At 47.3% G+C, this 20424-nt stretch overlaps 3 protein-coding genes across 3 annotated transcripts; all 3 read left to right on the top strand.

The window, feature by feature from the left end:
* Positions 1 to 48: 48 nt before the first annotated feature.
* LOC135370962 (sn-1-specific diacylglycerol lipase ABHD11-like) lies at positions 49 to 2113 on the top strand. Its single transcript, XM_064604908.1, has 6 exons — positions 49 to 255; positions 336 to 486; positions 543 to 716; positions 798 to 980; positions 1219 to 1403; positions 1488 to 2113. The coding sequence occupies exons 1-6, from the start codon at positions 119 to 121 to the stop codon at positions 1627 to 1629; spliced, it is 972 nt and encodes a 323-aa protein (XP_064460978.1). The 5' UTR covers positions 49 to 118; the 3' UTR covers positions 1630 to 2113.
* Positions 2114 to 2382: 269 nt separating this feature from the next.
* Positions 2383 to 7886, top strand: LOC135370959 (NEDD8-activating enzyme E1 catalytic subunit-like). Its single transcript, XM_064604904.1, has 15 exons — positions 2383 to 2541; positions 2958 to 3051; positions 3130 to 3210; positions 3320 to 3402; positions 3483 to 3563; positions 3642 to 3685; positions 4375 to 4439; positions 4509 to 4664; positions 4879 to 4981; positions 5130 to 5243; positions 5303 to 5393; positions 5459 to 5540; positions 5617 to 5717; positions 5828 to 5946; positions 7702 to 7886. Exons 1-15 carry the CDS (start codon positions 2528 to 2530, stop codon positions 7800 to 7802), a joined length of 1329 nt encoding a protein of 442 aa, XP_064460974.1. The 5' UTR covers positions 2383 to 2527; the 3' UTR covers positions 7803 to 7886.
* A 3689-nt stretch (positions 7887 to 11575) lies between these two features.
* Positions 11576 to 14202, top strand: LOC135370288 (testis-specific serine/threonine-protein kinase 1-like). Its single transcript, XM_064603993.1, has 4 exons — positions 11576 to 11833; positions 12319 to 12538; positions 13448 to 13622; positions 13743 to 14202. The coding sequence occupies exons 1-4, from the start codon at positions 11718 to 11720 to the stop codon at positions 14096 to 14098; spliced, it is 867 nt and encodes a 288-aa protein (XP_064460063.1). The 5' UTR covers positions 11576 to 11717; the 3' UTR covers positions 14099 to 14202.
* Positions 14203 to 20424: the final 6222 nt, after the last annotated feature.

Here is a 20424-nt window from a genome sequence, read left to right on the forward strand (position 1 = left end):
AAATGTCCTACCCTGCCGAATATTATATTCCATTTTTGTGCGATTGCCGTCTTTTAACCATCATCGTTCAGCCAGAGCGGTATCGCCATCGAGTTTTCCGATTTTGCGAGGACTGCAAATGCACATAAATATGTTTAGAAATGGAACTTCCCTTAAAATTCACATACAGCAGCATTGTCACTTCAAAGTGAAGTCTGTGAAGTCAAATGCGTTCAAGAGAAATGTCGGGAATGCCTATTATAGCAGCCGAGTCGGGTATGCCACTTGCCTTGAAATCGAAACTTGAAAGTTTGACAAAGTCAAAAATTCATGCGTAAATCACATTTTCTTTGCAGACCACAGAGTGTACCGCTAGCGTTCGCCGAAGTTTCGCCAACAAACGCAGACCCTTCAAAGCCACCTATCATCATTCTACACGGCCTTCTTGGCAGCAAGACCAACTGGAGAAGCCTTTCGAAGTCTCTTACTAATGCCGTAAGATGCAATGTAAGCGTTTATTTGTTATCTAGCAGGCATGATCGTCAATTCCCATCTTCCTACAGGCATTCGCTCTGGACGCACGAAATCACGGCGAAAGCCCACACACAGAGGATATGGACTACATGTTGATGGCCAGTGACCTTGAGCTATTCATGAAGGAAAGAAACATCAGAAATACTATTTTGTTAGGGCACAGCATGGGTGGGCGCACTGCAATGACTTTCGCCATGACTAGGGTACGTATCAATGCAACAAGATACCTGGAACGCTGTTGACGCAGCAGTTCAAAAAAGAAAGGAAACATTTTCCATCTACAGCCTTCACTCGTAGACAGACTGATCATAGTCGACGTTGCACCAACGTACATGCCCCACACTGTCAACGAAGAGGCTTCCAGCTACCTTCGCAGCATGCAGGCTGCACTTCCCCACCTTAGACCAGATATGGATGTGAACGATGCAAGACGTGAAGCTGACAAGCAACTCAGCACAGTTGTTTTGGTGAGCCAGGCACAGACCTCTGCATACATTTATCTTAGGCGTGGTAAAGATTGGGCTGGCACTACGATGGTACAGTTGATGAAATTACAGCATTACGTATGGCAAGCATGATCGTTGTACAGCTTTGTGCTGAACACTGAATGAAATGCTGCTGTTCAAGAGACTGTAATCATTGAGTGAGATAGTGAGACTGTTCAGTCAGTGATAGCCTTTCTACGTTTTTGTTCTTTTGTCAAAGGACAAAGGGGTACGACAGTTCCTACTGATGAACCTGTACAAGGGCAAGAACGGCTACGAGTGGTTAGCCAATACCACATCGCTGCTTCATAATTTACATCACATATCTAAAATGGCACCACTCAAAGGCCTTACTTATCAAGGAGAAACATTATTTGTGTGTGGCGGCAATTCACGTTATGTCAGGTAAGAATGGTGTGTTTTGCTCAAGTGTTACCAGTACTTTTGTTTGACTGTGTTGAAAAACCTTCGCGAATTCTTTCTTTTCAGGAAAGAACACCACCCTGCAATCAAGGACTGCTTTCCGAATTCGGAAATTGTATACATAAGTGGTGCTGGTCATTGGGTACATGCAGACAAACCTGCAGAATTTCTTTCAGTTGTTACGGAATTTTTAAACAGACCTAGGTAGCAGTGGGAGAAATTAGGTACGCTTTGTTTACAATAGGTCTGTTGGATAGTATAGATGTTCTGAATTAAAGCTTTCAGGTAAAGAATTTTTCCATGGCTGAATTTGTTCACTAAATGTACCCAAATTTGACAAGTGCAAACCACACCCCCCGGTATATCTTTTTGTAAATGCAGTAAATGCAAAAGTGGCAAAGCTGTAAACCCATGATGAACAGTTCTGTACTGCACGTTGATGCAAACGTCCAATATTTGTTATGGTTGTTCAGGGGCCGAAAATTTTGGGGAGTGGGGTCCTTATTACACTGAAATTGTCAGCTCTATGTATCATTGCTGGCATGGGTCTCAAGCTGAAATAATAAAGGGGGCTATGGAGGGTGTTGCCAAACAATCTGGGAGGAGGGTCTGGATAAATCACCGTTGTCAAATGAACAGTGCTTTGTTTCCTCCTTTTTTGCTCATAAATATGCTTTTCTGAATGGTTGGAAGACATGGCTTCGAACAGATCTCTAAAATCAGAACAACACAGAGCTTTTGCACACCCATAGGGTTTCAGAAAATTGCGAAAAAGCACAATTCTAGACGAGCTATATATCTCGCATTCAACTGCGTAAGAATACCAGACAGCAGGTTCAAAGGGCGAAGCGGCCTGCGAAACCCAAAATGTCTACTATCATCGGCATCGTCGCCGTCGATAAGCGTTTAATCCAATCTCCTATCCACAGCCAATCCAACCACGAGAAGAACAAGCCGAAGCCGCGATATGCCGCCGCATATCCAGCCACTCGCAGCCATAGACTCTCTGCCGAACTTTGTATTTCTTTCGCTAAGCCGCCACAGCTTTTCTTCCACAACTGTTAGGCACCTGTAAACAAAATTACTACTGCTTTTCTTGGTGAAGGATGGATGATGAGAGGTTTGTGCAAGAACAGCCCTGTCAATCTCCTAAGTATTACTATTGTTTACTCTGTATGACAGCAACTCACACGCGAGTACATCGAGAAATAATCATAGGATGCCCGGTGAATATTCTTTCGTCGTTTCGACACGATTATGCTACCTCGCTAGGTACTCGCCTGTGTTGGTGTGCGTCACCGCAGTGCGCGTCTTGGTCTGATTCACACTTGTGAGCAGCCTCTGTGAGGTCCTAGCATTTTACTTTCAGCTCACGTACACAAGATACGGTGAACGCGTCCTAAGTTTAATCCAAATAAATATGCATGTTTGTCGTTTTTGGAAACAACAAACAATTGGTGGACAGGTGCGCTGACAATTATCCCACACTGACACCGAAGATTCGCACGTTCACGCATCACATTGACATTTATCCAGCACCATAGACTGGCCGCAACGATGGAACCACCTTGAAAAGATACTGAACAGGCATGGCCCATTTGCGCATCCAGACTTCGAGCCAGGCCCTTCAGTAAGCTGTTTTCTAAATTTGGAGTTAATTACTGATTGTGTCCAAAGCACAGCCTTCATGTTTGTTCCTGCCATTCAGGTTCTACAATTCCTTCGAAACACTTGCAAAGTTCTTGTGATTGGAGCTGGTGGTTTGGGCTGTGAGCTACTGAAAGATCTGGTGAGTAGTTGTGCGTAGCATGTACTGACAGTAAACTTTATAATGCTCAGGTCATCTATTGTGACAGGATGCATGTCTTTTACACATTACACATTAATTTTTTCATCAGGGGATGATGGGTTTCCGAAACATAGATGTTATCGACATGGATACGATAGAGCTATCAAATCTGAACCGACAGTTCCTGTTCAGGTACGTACTCCACTCAGGTGCTGTTATGTTGCCTTGATCATTTGCTTTTTATCGTAGCATTTTTTTTAACATTTCCACAGGCAGTGTGATATTGGAAAACCCAAAGCTGAAGTGGCAGCAGCTTTTATAAACAAGCGCATTCCAGGATGCAAAGTGACACCGTATCCTTGCTGTGAGCAGTGCTCATACGATAGTTTGGAATTTCGTGGAATTTGTCCTTAATGCTAGATGCACCCTAGACATTTCAAGAAGATACAGGATTATGATGATTCCTTCTATAGGAGTAAGTTAAGGGAATTCACCTCTTCAGATGACTGACTGAATATAGTATGTGTTACGGCATGCTGAATGCATGAAAAAACATTTATAAATTCATGCATCTTTCCAACTATATCATAGGCCACAGGAGTTTTTCTGAGAATCAATATAAGATGCAAAATAAGGAATAATAATATTATTAAATGTTAAGAGCATAGCTCTAGCATCCTGTTTTGAACAAGAGTAGAATGTAATGTGCACAGACATTTGCCACTAGTGTGAAAGTCAGTTTTGTCCAGTTTTTGACAGGACATGGTGGACAGGTCATGGTGGTTGTTTCATGTGCTGATGAGTATGCTTGCTTACACATAGAGACATCAAACTATTTTTCACTTGTTCCTTATATTATGTCAAGCCAGAGCACATTTTACCAATACAGAACATGTCAGACCCTGGCTCTTGGTCTATCTTCAATCTATGTATGTTTATGCTTTTGGTGTGTGGCTAACTCCTTACCCCAGGGCAGCAGTAAAAAAAAAACATCACATTTAGAAAGTAGAATTTCTCTTTCCATTGAGCAAAAGGAAGTAGATTATGCGATCATACTAACAGCAAATCACCTGTTAGTGAAGCACGTGCAGATCATTCATCTAATCTTTGTCAGCTGTGACATCTCTGTCTTTCCTGGAGAGATAACCTGCACACCTTTTCTAGAGTTTCACATTATCGTCTGTGGTCTGGACTCAATTGTTGCCCGTCGCTGGACAAACAGGATGCTGGTATGCGCACACTCTTTCTTTGCAGCTAGTGGCCACTGTAACTTATACTAACTTTTCTATTTCCCACAGCTTGGGCTTCTGAACCAGGACGACGGCATGTTGGACGAGCAATCTATCATACCCATGGTAGACGGTGGTACAGAGGGCTTTAAGGGAAACGCACGTGTTGTTATTCCAGGCATGACGGCTTGCATTGAATGCACACTGGATCTCTATCCGCCCCAGGTATGCACTGCGCCCTATGTGCCTGAAAGTTTTGTGGCTGAAGTCTGTTAGGAAACAGGAGCTCAAGCCTGGGAAGAAAGAAATTACAGGGAGGATGATAGTATACGTGTCGTTAAAGCTCGTACCGTTATTTACTGTTGTAATTATATGTTTTAATAAGCCTTATTCGTAACCCCATTAGGATTTTCCGCACATAATGTTTATGTTTCTGCAGGTTAACTTTCCCCTTTGCACAATTGCTCACACACCTCGGCTCCCTGAGCATTGTATAGAATATGTGAAAGTGCTTCTTTGGCCAAAAGAGCATCCGTTTGGAGGTAGGATGATCCTAATATTTGTACTGTAGTCATATGTTTAGTCTAACTAATTGGAAACCTGCCCAAAGCATTACCTCGCAGTACTTTCTGCATCTTTCTTCCTTTGTGTCTGTCTGGATTTTCAGAATAATTTTGTATTTGCCACTAGAGGGCGTTGCAATAGATGGAGACGACCCGGATCACATCCAGTGGATTCATGAGAAGTCATTAGAGCGGGCTAACGAGTACAATATAACCGGTGTCACCTATCGACTCACACAAGGTTAGTGTGACATTGGTATATACCCAGTGATGTTTCTGAAGTTATGCACAAAAATGCAGGTGTTATTAAAAGGATCATCCCTGCCGTGGCGTCAACTAATGCGTGCATAGCAGCTGTCTGTGCTAACGAAGTATTTAAAATTGCAACAAGGTAACCAGTGGTTTATCACCCATTTAGTCTTTCATTATTGATACACCTTTCCTATTTCCTTGAAGCTGTTCCAATCCTCTAAACAACTACGTAGTTTTCAATGACACGAATGGGCTCTATACCTACACCTTTGAGGCAGAAAAAAATGTGAGTACACATCAATCCTCACATGTAGCTATGAATCTGACGTGATGCTTACGACCCTTCAACCTCTGAATTCTAGGAGAAATGCCTGGCATGCAGTCAAGTGCCAATCACACTTCACTTCACAGAGGACACTAAACTGCAAGAGGTTTTCGATCACCTAGTTAACTCTCCTGAGTTGTGAGTTGCTTTTCCTGCACTTTAACGCGGATAATTTTAGGCACCCTTTGCATGAAAGCTGCTTAGGTACCCCTTGTATTGTGCTCCTTATCATTCTGCCATCCTCGTAGACAAATGAAATCTCCTGCAATGGCGACTGTAATAAATGGCCAGAATAAGACGCTCTACATGCCGAGCGTGGCCTCCATCGAGGTGAGGACAAAGGCAAACCTCAAGAAGACACTGAAAGGTAAGTCACGTGCATGATGTAGACAACATTGCTGTATTGCCGACTGCTTCACAGTGTAAAATCCTACAAATGGTGACCACTGTTACTGTCACAGTGTCCCTGAACACCTCCACGTACGCAAAAATATTTCTCCATGGAGGAAGCATGTTAGTAGGGATGAAAATTGCAAGGAAACCAAAGTTATGTAAAAACAAATGTTGAAACCACAATACTAGTGCTCCCAGCTTCCAGTGTTCAGACCTGGATACCCCAGACCATGTATAAATATTCTAGACAAGAACGGTCTGGAATAGAATGCTGCACACACTGCCCGAATCATTTAAGCACTGATTTTTCGGACCCAGATTTTTCGGACATGCTCGGTTATTCGGACTCATTCGAAGAACGGCCGCGGGCCCCGTAGAGTTGGGGTATAAGAACGTTCAAAATTCCGGACGCCGTGCAGCCCCGTCGCTCGGTATTTCGAACTCTGTCTGCCCAACCAGCGACTTTCTCTTCGAGTGACGGGAAATATTGCTATCATCCGAAATTCGTATCAAAAGAAATCAACCAACTAAAATATTGAGGCAAGAAATAGGCAATGATTGTTCATTTTCCCTTCCTCTGAGTGCAAGAGGTCTGTCGTAACGCTTTTGCGTCTTCTTTTTGGCCAGGGGCTTGATTCAAAAGGCCCAGCACGTGCTGTCCGCCCGCGAGTCGCGCGGCAGCGCTGTAAAGCGAGCTTCACCTAAAGCACGCGTGCGTTAGGTGAAGCCGACTTGCTGACTGCGGTGCTCAGACGGTGGTGCCTCTGTCAGTGTACAGTGACGAAATGTCACTTCGGGAAATAGAAGCTGATGTTATCAGGCAGAGCTGGAAAGCATTGACGAATTTTTCTAGTTTACTGGTGCATAGTAAAGTTCATTTTGAAGCGAAATTCGTTTTTTGGGACTGCTCGATTATTCAGACTCTTGCGCGATTCCTGCCGAGTCCGAAAAATCGGACGGCAACTGTATTGAAATTGAGGGGTGGTTCAGGACATCTGGACTCCCATAGACGTGCACTTGCAAAGGACTTAGCTGATGCTAATGAAAGTTAAAATGTGAAACCCTTCCCTGCCCCCCATGTTCACCAGGCTTGTCTCCAATTGATTATCGCCTGCTGGACCAGTTGTCAGTTGGACCACATTCTGAACATTCGTAGGAAGTTTTAAAATGCCAGAGAAATGTGTTCTGCATTGGATGAGCTCTTGGTGTCATCGCAACTGCGTCCCGAGTGACCAATGAGGTTGCTTGGGCAATAAGAGAGAGAGGGAAACTGATGAGCTGTATAGAGAGCAGAGAGAGCACAGCGTATACAGAATTCAGTGCAATCCTTACACCTGTCATCCTTTGTGTTTTTGACATTAAAATTTCTGATCGTTTATCTGGCTAACACTTCAGAAACTTGATCTGACGATTTGGTGTTGGGTTGAATTAATTACAACAACACAATTAATATAATCTTTAATTTATAACTCTCTAGTTATTAGTCAATTAATCATTATTAATAATTAAGTCAGATAAATAAATTAGATGAAATCAGCAGTTTCCAAAGTTTTGTGTTTTGAATACATCATTGCCGGTTTTACTGTTATACATCCGCAAACATGATGACCAACTCGATGCATCCCCAGAGCGAGCACTAGAATGCATGTTGTGGTTGGCAACACTGCACCAATGTTTGTTCAGTACTGTAGCTTGTTCATTTGTTCATTCATGCACAATGTCTCTACAGAGCTAGCACTGGTGGACGGCCAAGAATTGATTGTAGCCGACGAAACTTCTCCGGACACCCTCATCTTTAAGCTGGTATTCAAGAAGACGACAGTTTGCTAATTGGGTGCTGATCAGCAAGCGAGCTTGATGGGCCTTTGCAAGGATTTTTTGTAAATGGTAAATTAAAAATGTATATGACAAATCTCTTGCCAAGTGCCTTTTCTTTTTCGGTTCACCTTTTTGAAGCGTGATCGGTTCCTCTAAGTTGGGACAGCACTGTTATGCTCAGCATGCGAGCCCTGAATGTAGTTTCATCGTGAAACAAAGGTTCAGACTCCTCGGAACATGAGCACGTAGAGTGAGCAGAGTGTGTGCATATTTCATCAGAGTAGTGCGGGTATTTTGCTGGGAGTGTGGGCATCCCAAGTAAGGAAGTTAGCCTCTTGCCAGTGTTGGAGCAGTGAAGAACCCTCTTAATTATTCCCGTTAATTCATAGTTTTTGGTTTGGGCGTATTACGCAACAGATAACATATGCTCTTACGTAAGAACGATTATCCTAACTGATCTGTAGCGCGCGCACACGCGCGAGGTCTGAAAGTCTGGATGTAGTTTGCTTCATACCGATGATCGCCGTAGACGATTTCAAACGCGGCCTTTCTGTGGCTACCAGCGACAAATGGCGGTTCGTATCCATAGCTACGGCTGCCGAAAGCACAATCGTGATTGGCGAACTCTTTGTTTTATCAGGTTTTACAATTTTACAAGGTCGCGCCACCGTCACCACCACCACCACAAGGTCGCGTTGCACCGCTTGTAGCTGCTATTTGAGTTTTTTTTTTGCGAAAATATCGTAATGGTGGCTTGTGATAGACTGCGTGATGAATGAAGCAGCAGCAAACTTGGAGGCCCGGCACGATGTCCTGGCGTGACGTCGCATCAGCGGCGGGAGTAGCCGCGAGGTTCCATTTTGATGATCTTTCACTGCAAGAAATTCGTCTGCTACGGACACGGTGCGGCGCTACTTGTGGGGGATTCTCAACGTCACGGAGCGACGCGTGGATTTGGGCAGGATTTTCATCTCGGGAGGGGGCTCGGAATTCCGAAGGGGAGTGTCTTCTGTGTTTTCGTTATTCTGTTCTCTCTCTCTCTCTCTCTCTTTAAGTAGGGCTGTTGAAGCTGTCAGGGCGAGTGTACGTGTGTGTGGGAGTCACTGGAGTGACGTAAGCACTAATCCTGCTCTCTCTGAAGGAATGAGGTGTTTCTAGAGGGTGTGCACATGAGAGACCTGTCTCGTGCGCGTGCTGCGGGTAAGCTTAATCGTTCTTGCGTAAGAGCATCTGCGCACGCAATGCATCCTGGGCGTTTTGTGAACCGGGGGAACGAAGAATAATTATTCACATTTGGCTTTCGCTGACCTTGACGCGTCGTGGACAACAGACTACCCCCCCCCCCCCCTCCGCGGACGCAACAGAAAAGCCACAAAATAGACCTCACCTGACTGACTTGACTCGACCAAACTTCATCTAACACCAGGGTGTCGAACCGAAAAAAGTACGGGTGCGGTTCGGGGATTTTTGCTCGGTTCCGGTTCGGTTCTTCAGTTCCGGAGTGCAGAAATAACGGCTCGATCCGGTTTATTCGGGTTCGTAACGATTCAGCTCACTGCAGAGAAAGTTGTGCCGCGACATTCTTTGATAATACGCTGGAGTGTACGGAACAGGATGCAAGCTTTCCCACGAACACATTAAGTCGACAGCCTTTTGGCATCAACCATTGATTTATTTGAATGTGTATGGTGAGTAGACAACGCAAGCGCGTTATTGAGCGCAAGCAGAAGAGTTTTAGTACATACGCTATCGCCTTTGCGTACGTAATGGATAACGTTGATGGTTCTGCGCACGCCCATAAGAGAAAGAGAGCTTCGCGCAGTGCGCAAAGCCACCAACGCTATCTGTTACGTACGCTATCGTCTTTGCGTACGACGTTCTAAAACTCTCTAATATGAGTAAGACTATGAGTACATATTTTATTATGGCAGTCGTCGCAGACCTACGTTATGCGAATCAAGGTCGCAAAGCAACGAAAATAAGTTTTGTACTATAAAGTTAGAAACACGACTCAGAGCTGGACCTGACCCAAACACAAAGCGCCTGGCCAAAGGACTACGAGCATTGTATAATACATCCGCATGTAGATGGAATTTTAAATAACATTTGCACCACACGAGGCAGTCTATGCCCTCGACTGTAGGGCAGGGATCGGAACCGGTAGTTTTTGCAGTACGGTTCGGGTTCAGCTCAGGGAGACCCCCCCCCCCCCCAAGAAAAAAAAAAAAAAAAAAAAGCGGCCAGCGGTCGGAACATTTACAGGGATTGGAACCTTTACTTTTTTCGGCCCTGGTTTAACCGTTTCATCGGCAGTAATTTTGCAACATGAAAGCGAGCTTACCCTCACCATACATGGTTGTAAGAGAAAGGTGTGAGATAACGATTTCAAGTGAAAAACCTTTCATGAAAGCAGGTGAACACACAAGTAATAAACACATTTATTATTTACCTGATGTACTGTACTCTCGTGGTCGTCTGCTGAAAACGCAAAGCCAAGTGCTGGAAGCCTTGGCAGAACCCGGTCAGGGCCCTCTTTTGCTCCGGAAAAAAACTGGCGCTACAGTCACAAACATTTACCATCGTACAAAAAATAAATAAACAAAAAAAAGTCGGTCGGTAGTACAATTATTTCACGTGTGAACCGACTCCCGAACCGGTAATCGTATCATTTTTTTTTTTTTTTTTTGTTCAGTTCCGGTTTGGTTCAGGACAAGCAAAAAAATTGTTCGAGTTCGGTTCGGTGTCAACAGAAAATGACGTTATTTTTTTCGGTTTTCGGGTCGGGTTCAGTTCCGGTTCCGATCCCTGCTATAGGAAGTCCCTTTCATGTCCTTTCATGTCATCCTTGTTCAAGTGCCTTACGAAAAAAAAACTAATAATAATAATCAACGCTGAACCGCTTGCCGAATCGATTCGAAACAGTACTTTTCATTAGTGTAGGTTCAGTTCCAAGATGGCAAAAATATAGTGGTTTGGTTGCGGTCCGGGAAAAACTAGCAGTTCAGTTCCGATTTTCGGTTCGGTTCCGGTTCGACACCGTGTCTAACTCGACATTGCGCATTGCCACGGGTGACGCAGCCACCGCCATCGCTATGTCACGTCGAGACTAGGAGGACGCCGGGTCCGAATCCCGTGCCGGCTGTGCTGTCTCGGGTTTTTCCTGGGTTTTCCTCAGATGCTGTCAGACATGTCGGCACAGTTCCTTTAGAAGTCGGCCCAGGACGCACATTCCCCCCCCCCCCATAGCGTTAGTCGTGACGTTGCCCACCTCTGCGAGTCTGACAACGGCGTGCTCTTTTACCAGCACCACGGCAGTCACCGCCTGAAGTTCAGAGCCCCCACCCCCACCCTACCGCCGCCAGTGGAAGCTTGATAAAACGGCACATATGCAGGCAAGCTAGTGGACAAACGCCATGGTACATAAGCCTAAGCACTGTGCGAACGCCGAGAGAGAGAGAGAGAGAGAATACCTGTTTATTTACAAACATTGGAGCTGAAGACAACACGACAAGACGGCTCAAATGGCTTAAGTCGTGTTGCCTTCAGCGTTCTCCCAGTGCTCAGACTTATTCAGCACGGTAGAAGCTTCGCTGCCGTAGTTCAGCCCATAGTTGATCCTCACGAATCTACGCACGGCGACGTGGATAGCAAAGTACACCACCTATATACATTCAGGACGGTTTGCCGTGTACAGATTCAGATGCGTGAATAATACAGCGTCCCTAACAACGGGTACCAGGAGCAACGGTCCCTAAGCAAGGGCCGCTGTCTCGAGCGCACGTGTCGCGCTGGGCGGCAACAATGCCCAGCCTGTGTCATCTGCCTAGCTGCTTCGAACACTACACGGCAGTGGGCTTCGCCGATGGTCGGTGTCTCCGTGGCCTCTCGCTCGTGAATCCCGGCCAAGCGCAAAAGTCTTGAAGCATAATGAGCAACGGGAACCGGGAGCTGCCGACGCGCACCGTGTCCTCCGCCCAGTGCCTCATCCGCGAAGGTTACACGGTGGGCAGGACCATTGGCGAGGGATCCTACTGCAAAGTCAGGTACGAGCAGAACGTCCTTTCCGCTAGGCCTAACGTCGTCGGGCTTCACCCTCCCTGCCATACAGTTTTGTGGCCTTGATCTGTATTTACGCGGATTGTTGACGGCGGGAAAATGTTGGGATGCAGTTTGTTTACGAAATTAAATAACAGTCCGAAACCCTACTCCTCTGGCCCTCTACTACCCATCTGCCTCCCACCTGGGAACCGTCGCATCTTGGCTACGGTATAGCGTTACGGTTACAGTATTGAGTTGTCATGTTTATATTGCGGGTCCGTTTTGCGATGTTGAGGTTACAACCCGAGGTAACCTTTCGGAACAATTGCTGTGTTGACAAACTAGCATAGAAACTTCATGGCGTAAGGATTGTTCAAGACTCTCCCCTTCAGTTTGGGTACAAGACTCGACGACTACCATAGGAAGTGACGGTGACGGTGATCCTTGCACTTTGAGATGGGAGCCCCCATTACCCTTTGCCTCATTGCAGGGAGATCAGCAAGGGCCAAGAACGGTATGCGGTGAAAATCATCGCCAAGAATCAGACGTCCTCGGACTTCGTAAATCGGTTCCTTCCACGGGAGCTGGACATCCTCCCACGGATTGAGCATCCCAACATCGTCAAAGTGTATCGCATTCTACAGGTACGCGAAAAAGTATTCATCATCATGGAGCTCGCAGAGCATGGAGACCTCCTCGACCACATTCGCGTAAGTGAATCTTTCTCTGTCACGGACCATCATTGCACTGTGTAGCGCAGCGCAGTGGTTCCAATTGCTTTTCGATTTGCCAACTCTCCTGCGCTCAAGGTGCGTACTGTTACATACGGTGTTCTATAAAGATGCATATAAACATGCATACATCTTTCATCAGTTCGGTGTGGTACCTTGTACACTCCGGTCTCCCCCGCTGTCGCGGTCCGCTGCGACGCTATGCGGTGCGTCACCGTCGCTGCAGAGAGCGCCACCAGTTGATCGTATGTAGCTAAACCTGTGGCGACCCTCAACTTGAACCTGACAGGATGGTTGATTGGAATTGGATGCTATGGAAATCTTGCATGCGGTACACTTGTAATCGACCAGTTCATAAGAGGTACACTTACAATTAGACCTCAGCGCCGGAGAAACTTACTGTTGCATGTTCAATGGAGTCAACAAAACATTTCACTCCCTGTAGGAAGGGAGTTGCCTCAGGACAGAAGTCGCCGATATTTCGAACAGAGACTGTTCTTCTTCTGGGCACCGTCCTCATCATTGATGAGGACGTCAATTGAGGACGATTGAGGACATCAATGATGAGGACGGTGCCCAGAAGAACAACAGTCTCTGTTCGAAATATCGGCGGCTTCTGTCCTGAGGCAACTCCCTTCCTACATCTCTACCGGTTCGCTGGATTTCTACCCATCTATTTAATTTAACTATTTCTTCTATTTTAAATTTAATTTTACTATTTCTTTTATTAAACTATTTCACTCCCTGTGCACTATGAGCGTCGTATAAGCACCCTTGTTATCCTATAACAACATCATTCATTATACCGAGGCCTCTACTATAGTTAATGGTTTACGGAGATACATGTGAGAAAGGGTGTGGTTTACCAGCTCTTACGTTCCCTTGCAGAACCACGGGCGCATCGGAGAAGACCGAGCGCGGCGCTATTTCGGCCAGCTTGCGAGTGCGCTCAACTACCTACACGGCAAGAACATTGCTCACCGGGACCTCAAGTGCGAGAACGTCCTTCTAAAAGACGAAAACACGGTCAAGCTCACGGACTTTGGCTTCAGTCGATTCTGCCGTGAGTGTCACCCTATATAGAACGGACGTGTAGAGCTATATAATATGCGTGCAGATATAACGGCCGAGTGTTTAACGCCGCAAGCCGGTCTCGTTAAAAAATGTGGACCCTCCGTCGCAGACGACTTAAGCGGTAAGCGGGTGCTCAGCTCGACGTACTGCGGAAGCGCCGCATACGCGTCTCCAGAGGTCCTTCAGGGCATCCCGTACAACCCCAAGATGTACGACGTCTGGTCCCTGGGTTGCATCCTCTTCATCATGGTCACCGGGACGATGCCCTTCGACGACACCAACATCAAGACCCAAATCCGGCTTCAGATGCACCGTGACGTTCGCTTTCCTTCAAACTACTCCATCAGCTCTTCGTGCAAGAGTCTCATTCGGCACATGCTCGAGCCGGACATCGTGAAGCGTGCCACGCTGAAGCAGGTCCTACGGCACCCCTGGCTTGAAGAAGGGGTGGCCGTGGCCTCGTGAGCTAACGGACGCATAAATATGTACAGAGCAAAATTCGGGAGGGGCCACAACCGAGGAGACGACCGCAACGAAATAAAGAATCGCGAAGCCCACTCGCAAATGGAGTTTCCCAACGTGCCTTTATCGTACATTAGTTCCGGAGCTCCTTTGCCTGCTCTGTTGCGCTGCTCCTCTGGAAGACATCGAAACGGTGCGGATTCTGTGCGGTTTAGACAGGGAGAATGCGAGCGGTTTAATTTTCATTCTTAACGGCTTAATATAGTAGAGGTGATAGCGCTGCACCAACAAGTGCACTAGTGTAGGTCACTATTGAGTAGTGGCAGGTACTGTTGGCCGTGCGCGGCGGAAATACCGGGTACGTATATCGGCTTGTTAAAACAACAGGTATGTCGGCACAGTTCCGCTTGAAGTCTGCCCAGGACGCGTACTAATCCCCCTGTCCCCCATTCTCTCCATCTGTTCATGTCTGTACGCAGCTCATAGCCATAGTTGCTTCGCGGTGCTGCATGACGACGTGCGCCACTGAAATATTTGCACTACGCAGGCACAACTCCACCGCATAGACTTCAGTAGCACCTGTTCAACTAGTGCCGCTTTTATAACGCGCGCATAGTAGCTTGGCGGTGCGGTAGGTAGTAGCGTGCGTACACTGTAAACACCCTATAGCTCGCACACCCTTTTTAGAGGGTGTAGTCTGTGTAAAACACCCTTTGAAAGGGTGTTTTTCCTTGAAAATGCCTTTTTTTCACCATTTAAACACCCTTATAGGAGGGTGTTTAACAATCTTACACCCTTTCCAGAGGGTGTAATAAAATGCCAGGAAGCATTCCCGCACCCGGCAGTCCCTGGGTTGTGTGCCAGCTGACAGCGCTATAAATGGGAAATGATCCCACTGTTCTCACAGCACCTTCGCCAGCTAGCTAGCTAGCTTAGAACTAGCTTTGTCGGCTTGGTTCCATAGATTGAGATAGAGGATGAACAAAAGGTAAGTATAGACCAGATTTACTTGTGGTTTCATTAACTAGCAACATAGGTGGGTGCAGGAGCTCGATGTCGCCGAGACTAGCACAGCTCAATGAAGAACTGTACTACTATTAACCAGAATCACGTTGTCGGACAATATGCATAATATGCAGAGAAGCTGAAAAACACTGGTGCGAAAACACTCCCAGCTCGAAACCGACGACTCTAGCGCTTGCTGAACTGCCGACCTCTGTGTAGGACCTGTTGGCTCACAACCACCTATACATGAGGTCGGTCTCAAAAAGTAATGAGTCTGATTAAGCATACATACAATTAAATTAAAAACATACGACAAACAATTAGACCTTCAAGGTAGGTTACTTGGGACTGAAGACTGATTCAAGCGAAGTTGCCATCCTCCATGGTAGTGGATGGAGGAGGTATTCATGTGATAAGTTGTACAGAGCCCTCGTCGCATCTCTCTAGACGTTATCGAGCGTGCCAAAATGGTGTCCTTTCCGGTGAATTCTGATTTTGAGGAAGACGAAATGTCGCACGGCACCAAGTCAGGGTTAGGGTAGGCATGGTGGTGGTGGTGGTGGTGGTTGAACTGCTTTGCCGTAGTCGGCCACGCAGGGAAAGATACTGTTTGTCCGTGCCAAAAATTCTGTCACAGCGAATGACTTGCGCCTAGCGCACGCAATGTCCTGGCGGAGAACCCACGTGACACTCACAATACCCTTCTTAAACGCTCGAGGACCTGTAGGTACCTCGTCCGAAATTAGTCTGACATTTAAAACCATGGCAATTTTGAGAACGGCCACATTTTCATCGGTTCTTGACGCTGAAGGCCGCCCAGAGCGCTGTTGACCCTCACGGGGTATCCGCACGAGCGACTTTATCTGGCGAGATGTCGGCAAAGGAGAACGAGAAGGAAAGCACGCGCCAACGAGATATCGCGGAAGAAATGCCGAGCGCATCCGTACGACGTCTGAAATGACGATGAAGAAGTTACTCAAACACGCGACGGAGGACGGCTCTGAATGCAGCGCAGCTAGCCGACGCAGTTTCTCGTCGGAGAAATTCTGCGAAATTCGCGCAGAATCTCTCGGCGGTAGACGAGTGCACAAGAAGACGTGGCGTTGCTCACGTGCACCCAAGAAACTATGACGCCGCTCGTGTTGCCCTCGCGCCTCCGCCGAGATCTCGCACGAAAAAGTCGCTCGTGCGGATACCCGGTCAACGGCTTTTCTTCCGACCTTGAAGGCCTTTGCCATCTCAGAATTTGAGCTGACGGCAAAGCAGCTTCCCTATACGCTGTCTTCACCATCGCAAAGGTTTCTTAACGTTTTTCCAAGTTCCACGCAAATTTAATTGCGTAACAGTACTCGACAATTCCCCGCATTTTCGTCCGTGACGAGGTTGAAAAACAAAAGTGCACTTCTGGAATGGACAGACCGTTCGAAGGGCTTTGGCTCAACCATACAACAACAGCTGGACTCTCACCCCCTCTCTCTCTGTCAAAATTGTCCCTGGCCAAATCCGGCCCACCAACGCTCTGCCCTCAAAGCTATTTTGACCTTCCTGCTGAATACCATAGGACTTCGATCCTTATTGTGAAGGGGCTCATTATTTCATTCCCCACATCACCGCCAGCAAAGGTATAGAGCATCGCCCCTGGCGATGAAACTCTCCATTCAGCATCTCAAAATAAAGTTGTTCTTAAAGCACTCTCATTACTTTTGGAACAGACCTCGTACGCCGTGCTACAGACTGTCCCGGGCGTGCTTGAAGACCAGTACACGTATATACTCGTACCTATTATTATGCCAACAGTACTTTTAACATTGTCCGCTGACTTCGGTCAACACCCTATGCTCTATCACTTTCGTTCCTATAAATACGGAGCGCAACACGGCAATCCGTGCAAGGCCTTTGTTACCACTACGGCCATTCCCCTTGGAACACAATAAAGCCCCCTTGCGCAGCTGGTACGCCTGCGTGGGTTTGTCAGCGCGGCACACGAGTTTCCCGGGAATTCGATAGCGTTCTCGTTTGCCCGGGAGGAAGGACAGGGTCGCACGCCACCACGCTCCTCCACACGCCATGCTGTCCGATCGAAAGTCTTCGTGACGTCATTCGTAAGTCTGGTAGTGAACGGGCTTCATCGCCCGGTGCCTAGGTGAACAGAATGTAATTCTCGGAGGCTGGCCGCACCGCTTCTCCTTGCCAAAATCTCGAAGAAAGCAGATCGTCACATCGAGGCGTGTTGTAATAGTGCGTGGTAGATGCCTCGAGGGTGCTTCTTGCTCTTCCCTGGATAGTGAAAGAAGACAAAGAAAAAGTACGACGTTTCAAACCAGTAGCCGAAACAAACACGCTGCCAAACTTGCGCCTATATTTTCGTGTCCACTGGATTCTTCACCACTTCAGGCACGTGCACGTACTTGGGGGCACTTGGTACTGTGCACATGAGATTTCAACGAAGGGTAAAGAACTCCAGGTCGGTGATGGTCGGTGGTTCTGTTGAAAGAACTCGCCGTAGTCGGCCCCACAGGTGTGGGCAGCGTCACGGCTAACGCTCTGGAGGAATTTGCGTCCTGGGCCGACTTCTAAGGGAACTGTGCCGACATATGTCCGAAAGCGTCTGAGGAAAACCAAGGAAAAAACTCCAGACAGCACAGCCGGCACCTGGATTCGAACCCGTGTACCTCCCAGTCTCGACGTGACATCCAACCACCAATCAGTCACGCATAAACTAAAAAAATAATAATAATATAAGACCGCGTTTAGCCCCCATGTCGACCCAGTACCAGTACACGATGCGGATCAGACACGCATCCTCCGGAAAGAGACCATCGGCACGAATACGTCGACAACCTGGTCACAGCAACATTTCATTCCCGTTCCACCTCATTGACTCGAAAGAAAATGCTATAATATAGGATTTCATTCGCGGGGTTCCGCGACCGCATCCACGTGACCCATCGCTAACCATAGCACGCCGCTCGCCTGACCCATATCTAATGCTCATGGGAGCCGCCTATATACTCGATTGACCCCCGTTCTATATGCAGTGTTCGGAGACGTGGCTATACTGCTGCCTCTCATCGCTTGCTGACCGCTTTCTATTGATGGGTTCCCCGACGATTATGAAGAAATCGAACTGTAGCTGCTGCTATGGAAACAAACGCCCGCCACCGTCGTTTCTTTCGCGAGTTGACTGAGCAGCACTTCGCCGATCGAGTGGCTGAGTAAGCACGTAGCTCTGCCGGTGAACGCGGTTTTGCGTGAAAGTGCCAGCGTGTGACGGAGAATATGTTCCCGAACATTTGTCTCGCACTAGAGGAGAAACGCCTGGAGGTGTGGATCCACGTGGTGGTCGGTGTTCTTCTGGATCTTTCATGATGGCCATCACCGACAGTACGGTTGACAGCGCACAGTGGTCAAGAAGCAAGTTCGGTTGCTTCACGTGCAGCGCACTTCGGGATTATCTGGACAATACGCGGAGAGGATGAATGAACTCTGTGGAATTCCTGTGCGTCATTCCACTGTGTTAGTCGCAGCATCAGCGCATCCCTGTGCAATGCAAACGCACCGGAGAAGTTTTGAACTCCTCTGCTCTGGAAGACTATCCTGTGATATGTTGGCCATATAGCTGACCTTTCGATGTGGAACATGTTACCTAGCCCAGTGAATGTCTCTGTCCGACAAAATGACGTTTCCGGGAGCGGGCATGCTTGACTTCCGTTATGTAAACAGATCTGCTCAGGGCATGCATCTGCCACAACCAGATGCAATGGCACTTCGTCCTGCACAGTCCAATATGGAGTTCCTTCCTGGATCATCAAAGCAAAGAAGAAGATCAGAAGGAGTAGACACGACCGCTTTCGTTAGCTTCTGCGAACAACCCAGACATCGGTCGTTGTTTGCCTCCTCTGCTGCATCATCGCCGAGCCTCTCAGATGAGGACAACGAAGTAGCAAGGGTCTTCCGGCAGGGGACGTCCCCACCTTCGTGGACGAACGTCCGAATGCTGTCTGCACCTTTAGACGTGACAGCTCCAAGAAGGCTTACATCTGTAGGAAGGTCGTGTACATCGCTAGGACGCGCTTCTTCATTGTCCAAGTATGCTCCTCTGCCAGCGATTGGAAGTACGACCTCTGCGCAGTCTTCGTCGAGCCCCGAAGATTTCGAACAGTATAGCTGCGACGATACGGAGGACGACACCAACGGTGCCGAAGATGCTGAGGAGACCAGACGTCGGCCAGTGCTAATACGATCCAAAACGTACACGGTACTGAAGGTGCACAAAAGGAGTGATTTCGATGGTGACCATGTGTCAGGGAACGGTGTAACGCTTGCCGACGATAATTCTAACAGTGGGGAGGATGCTGCAGGAAGTTAATACGAGCATCCAAAGTCATAACATGATTTCTGACCTTCCACTCTGACCTTGTAATAACGAACCCACATTGAGCGACAGACGTGCACTCCGATAAACGGTGTACATTCAGCCGTAGATTTAAGAATTCCCTCGAATTTTACGAACGGTGCCCTCTTGGAACAAGAGATTTCAAACCCCGATTTATGAACGATTTTTCCGGGAACGATAACCGGTCGTAAGTAGATGGGTTGACCGCACCCGTTTTTGTGGTGATTAAGCGTCTTCTGTGCCTGCAGTAATGCAGATAAGGGTGCTAGTGACATTTACACCCGCGTATAATATTGGCCGTGTAAAAGAAACATCCGTTGTACCCGCAAAGAAAACCCGCAATGATTCAGCGGTACACAACGGCACTGTTTCCAAAGGTGTTAGCTCGTCTACGGCAGCTGGCAGACAGCAGGTCTTTGTGGGCCCGATCCACGGGAGAAACCTCCGCGTGCTCAACCGCTCTTCCACAATGGGTGGTAGTAACAGAGATAAATGTTTTGAAGGGTTTGAAAGGGCAAAAAAAGAACACGAATTTTGTCGATCACGATTACACGGCACACCAAGTGTTCCGCACCTTCAGGCAGATCAACCGAGTGCGGCAGCGAGCAAGCCATGGTGTGGGCCATTCCCACACAAATGAACTTGCAGTACTGCAATAATTCCGGCTATGGTAAAAGCTGCCAACCTATTATCATTCTACTGGTACTGTGAAGGCATATGCGACATTTGGACGAAAAAAGAAAAAAAAAACGCTTTCAAAGGAGGAAAAGACAGAAGAAACGTAATGGCTCCAAGGGAACGATGCTGCTAAACTGAGAAGTGATCTTCAGTGACAGTGTTCCATACGCGTCTCCGCTGTCAAGAGCGATCCATCGACTGAAGCATAATTCTCCTCCCCAAATAATAGAAGGGAAACCGCGGCTGACGA

Source organism: Ornithodoros turicata, chromosome 10, assembly GCF_037126465.1.
Source record: "Ornithodoros turicata isolate Travis chromosome 10, ASM3712646v1, whole genome shotgun sequence".
NCBI classification, from domain to species: Eukaryota; Metazoa; Arthropoda; class Arachnida; order Ixodida; family Argasidae; genus Ornithodoros; species Ornithodoros turicata.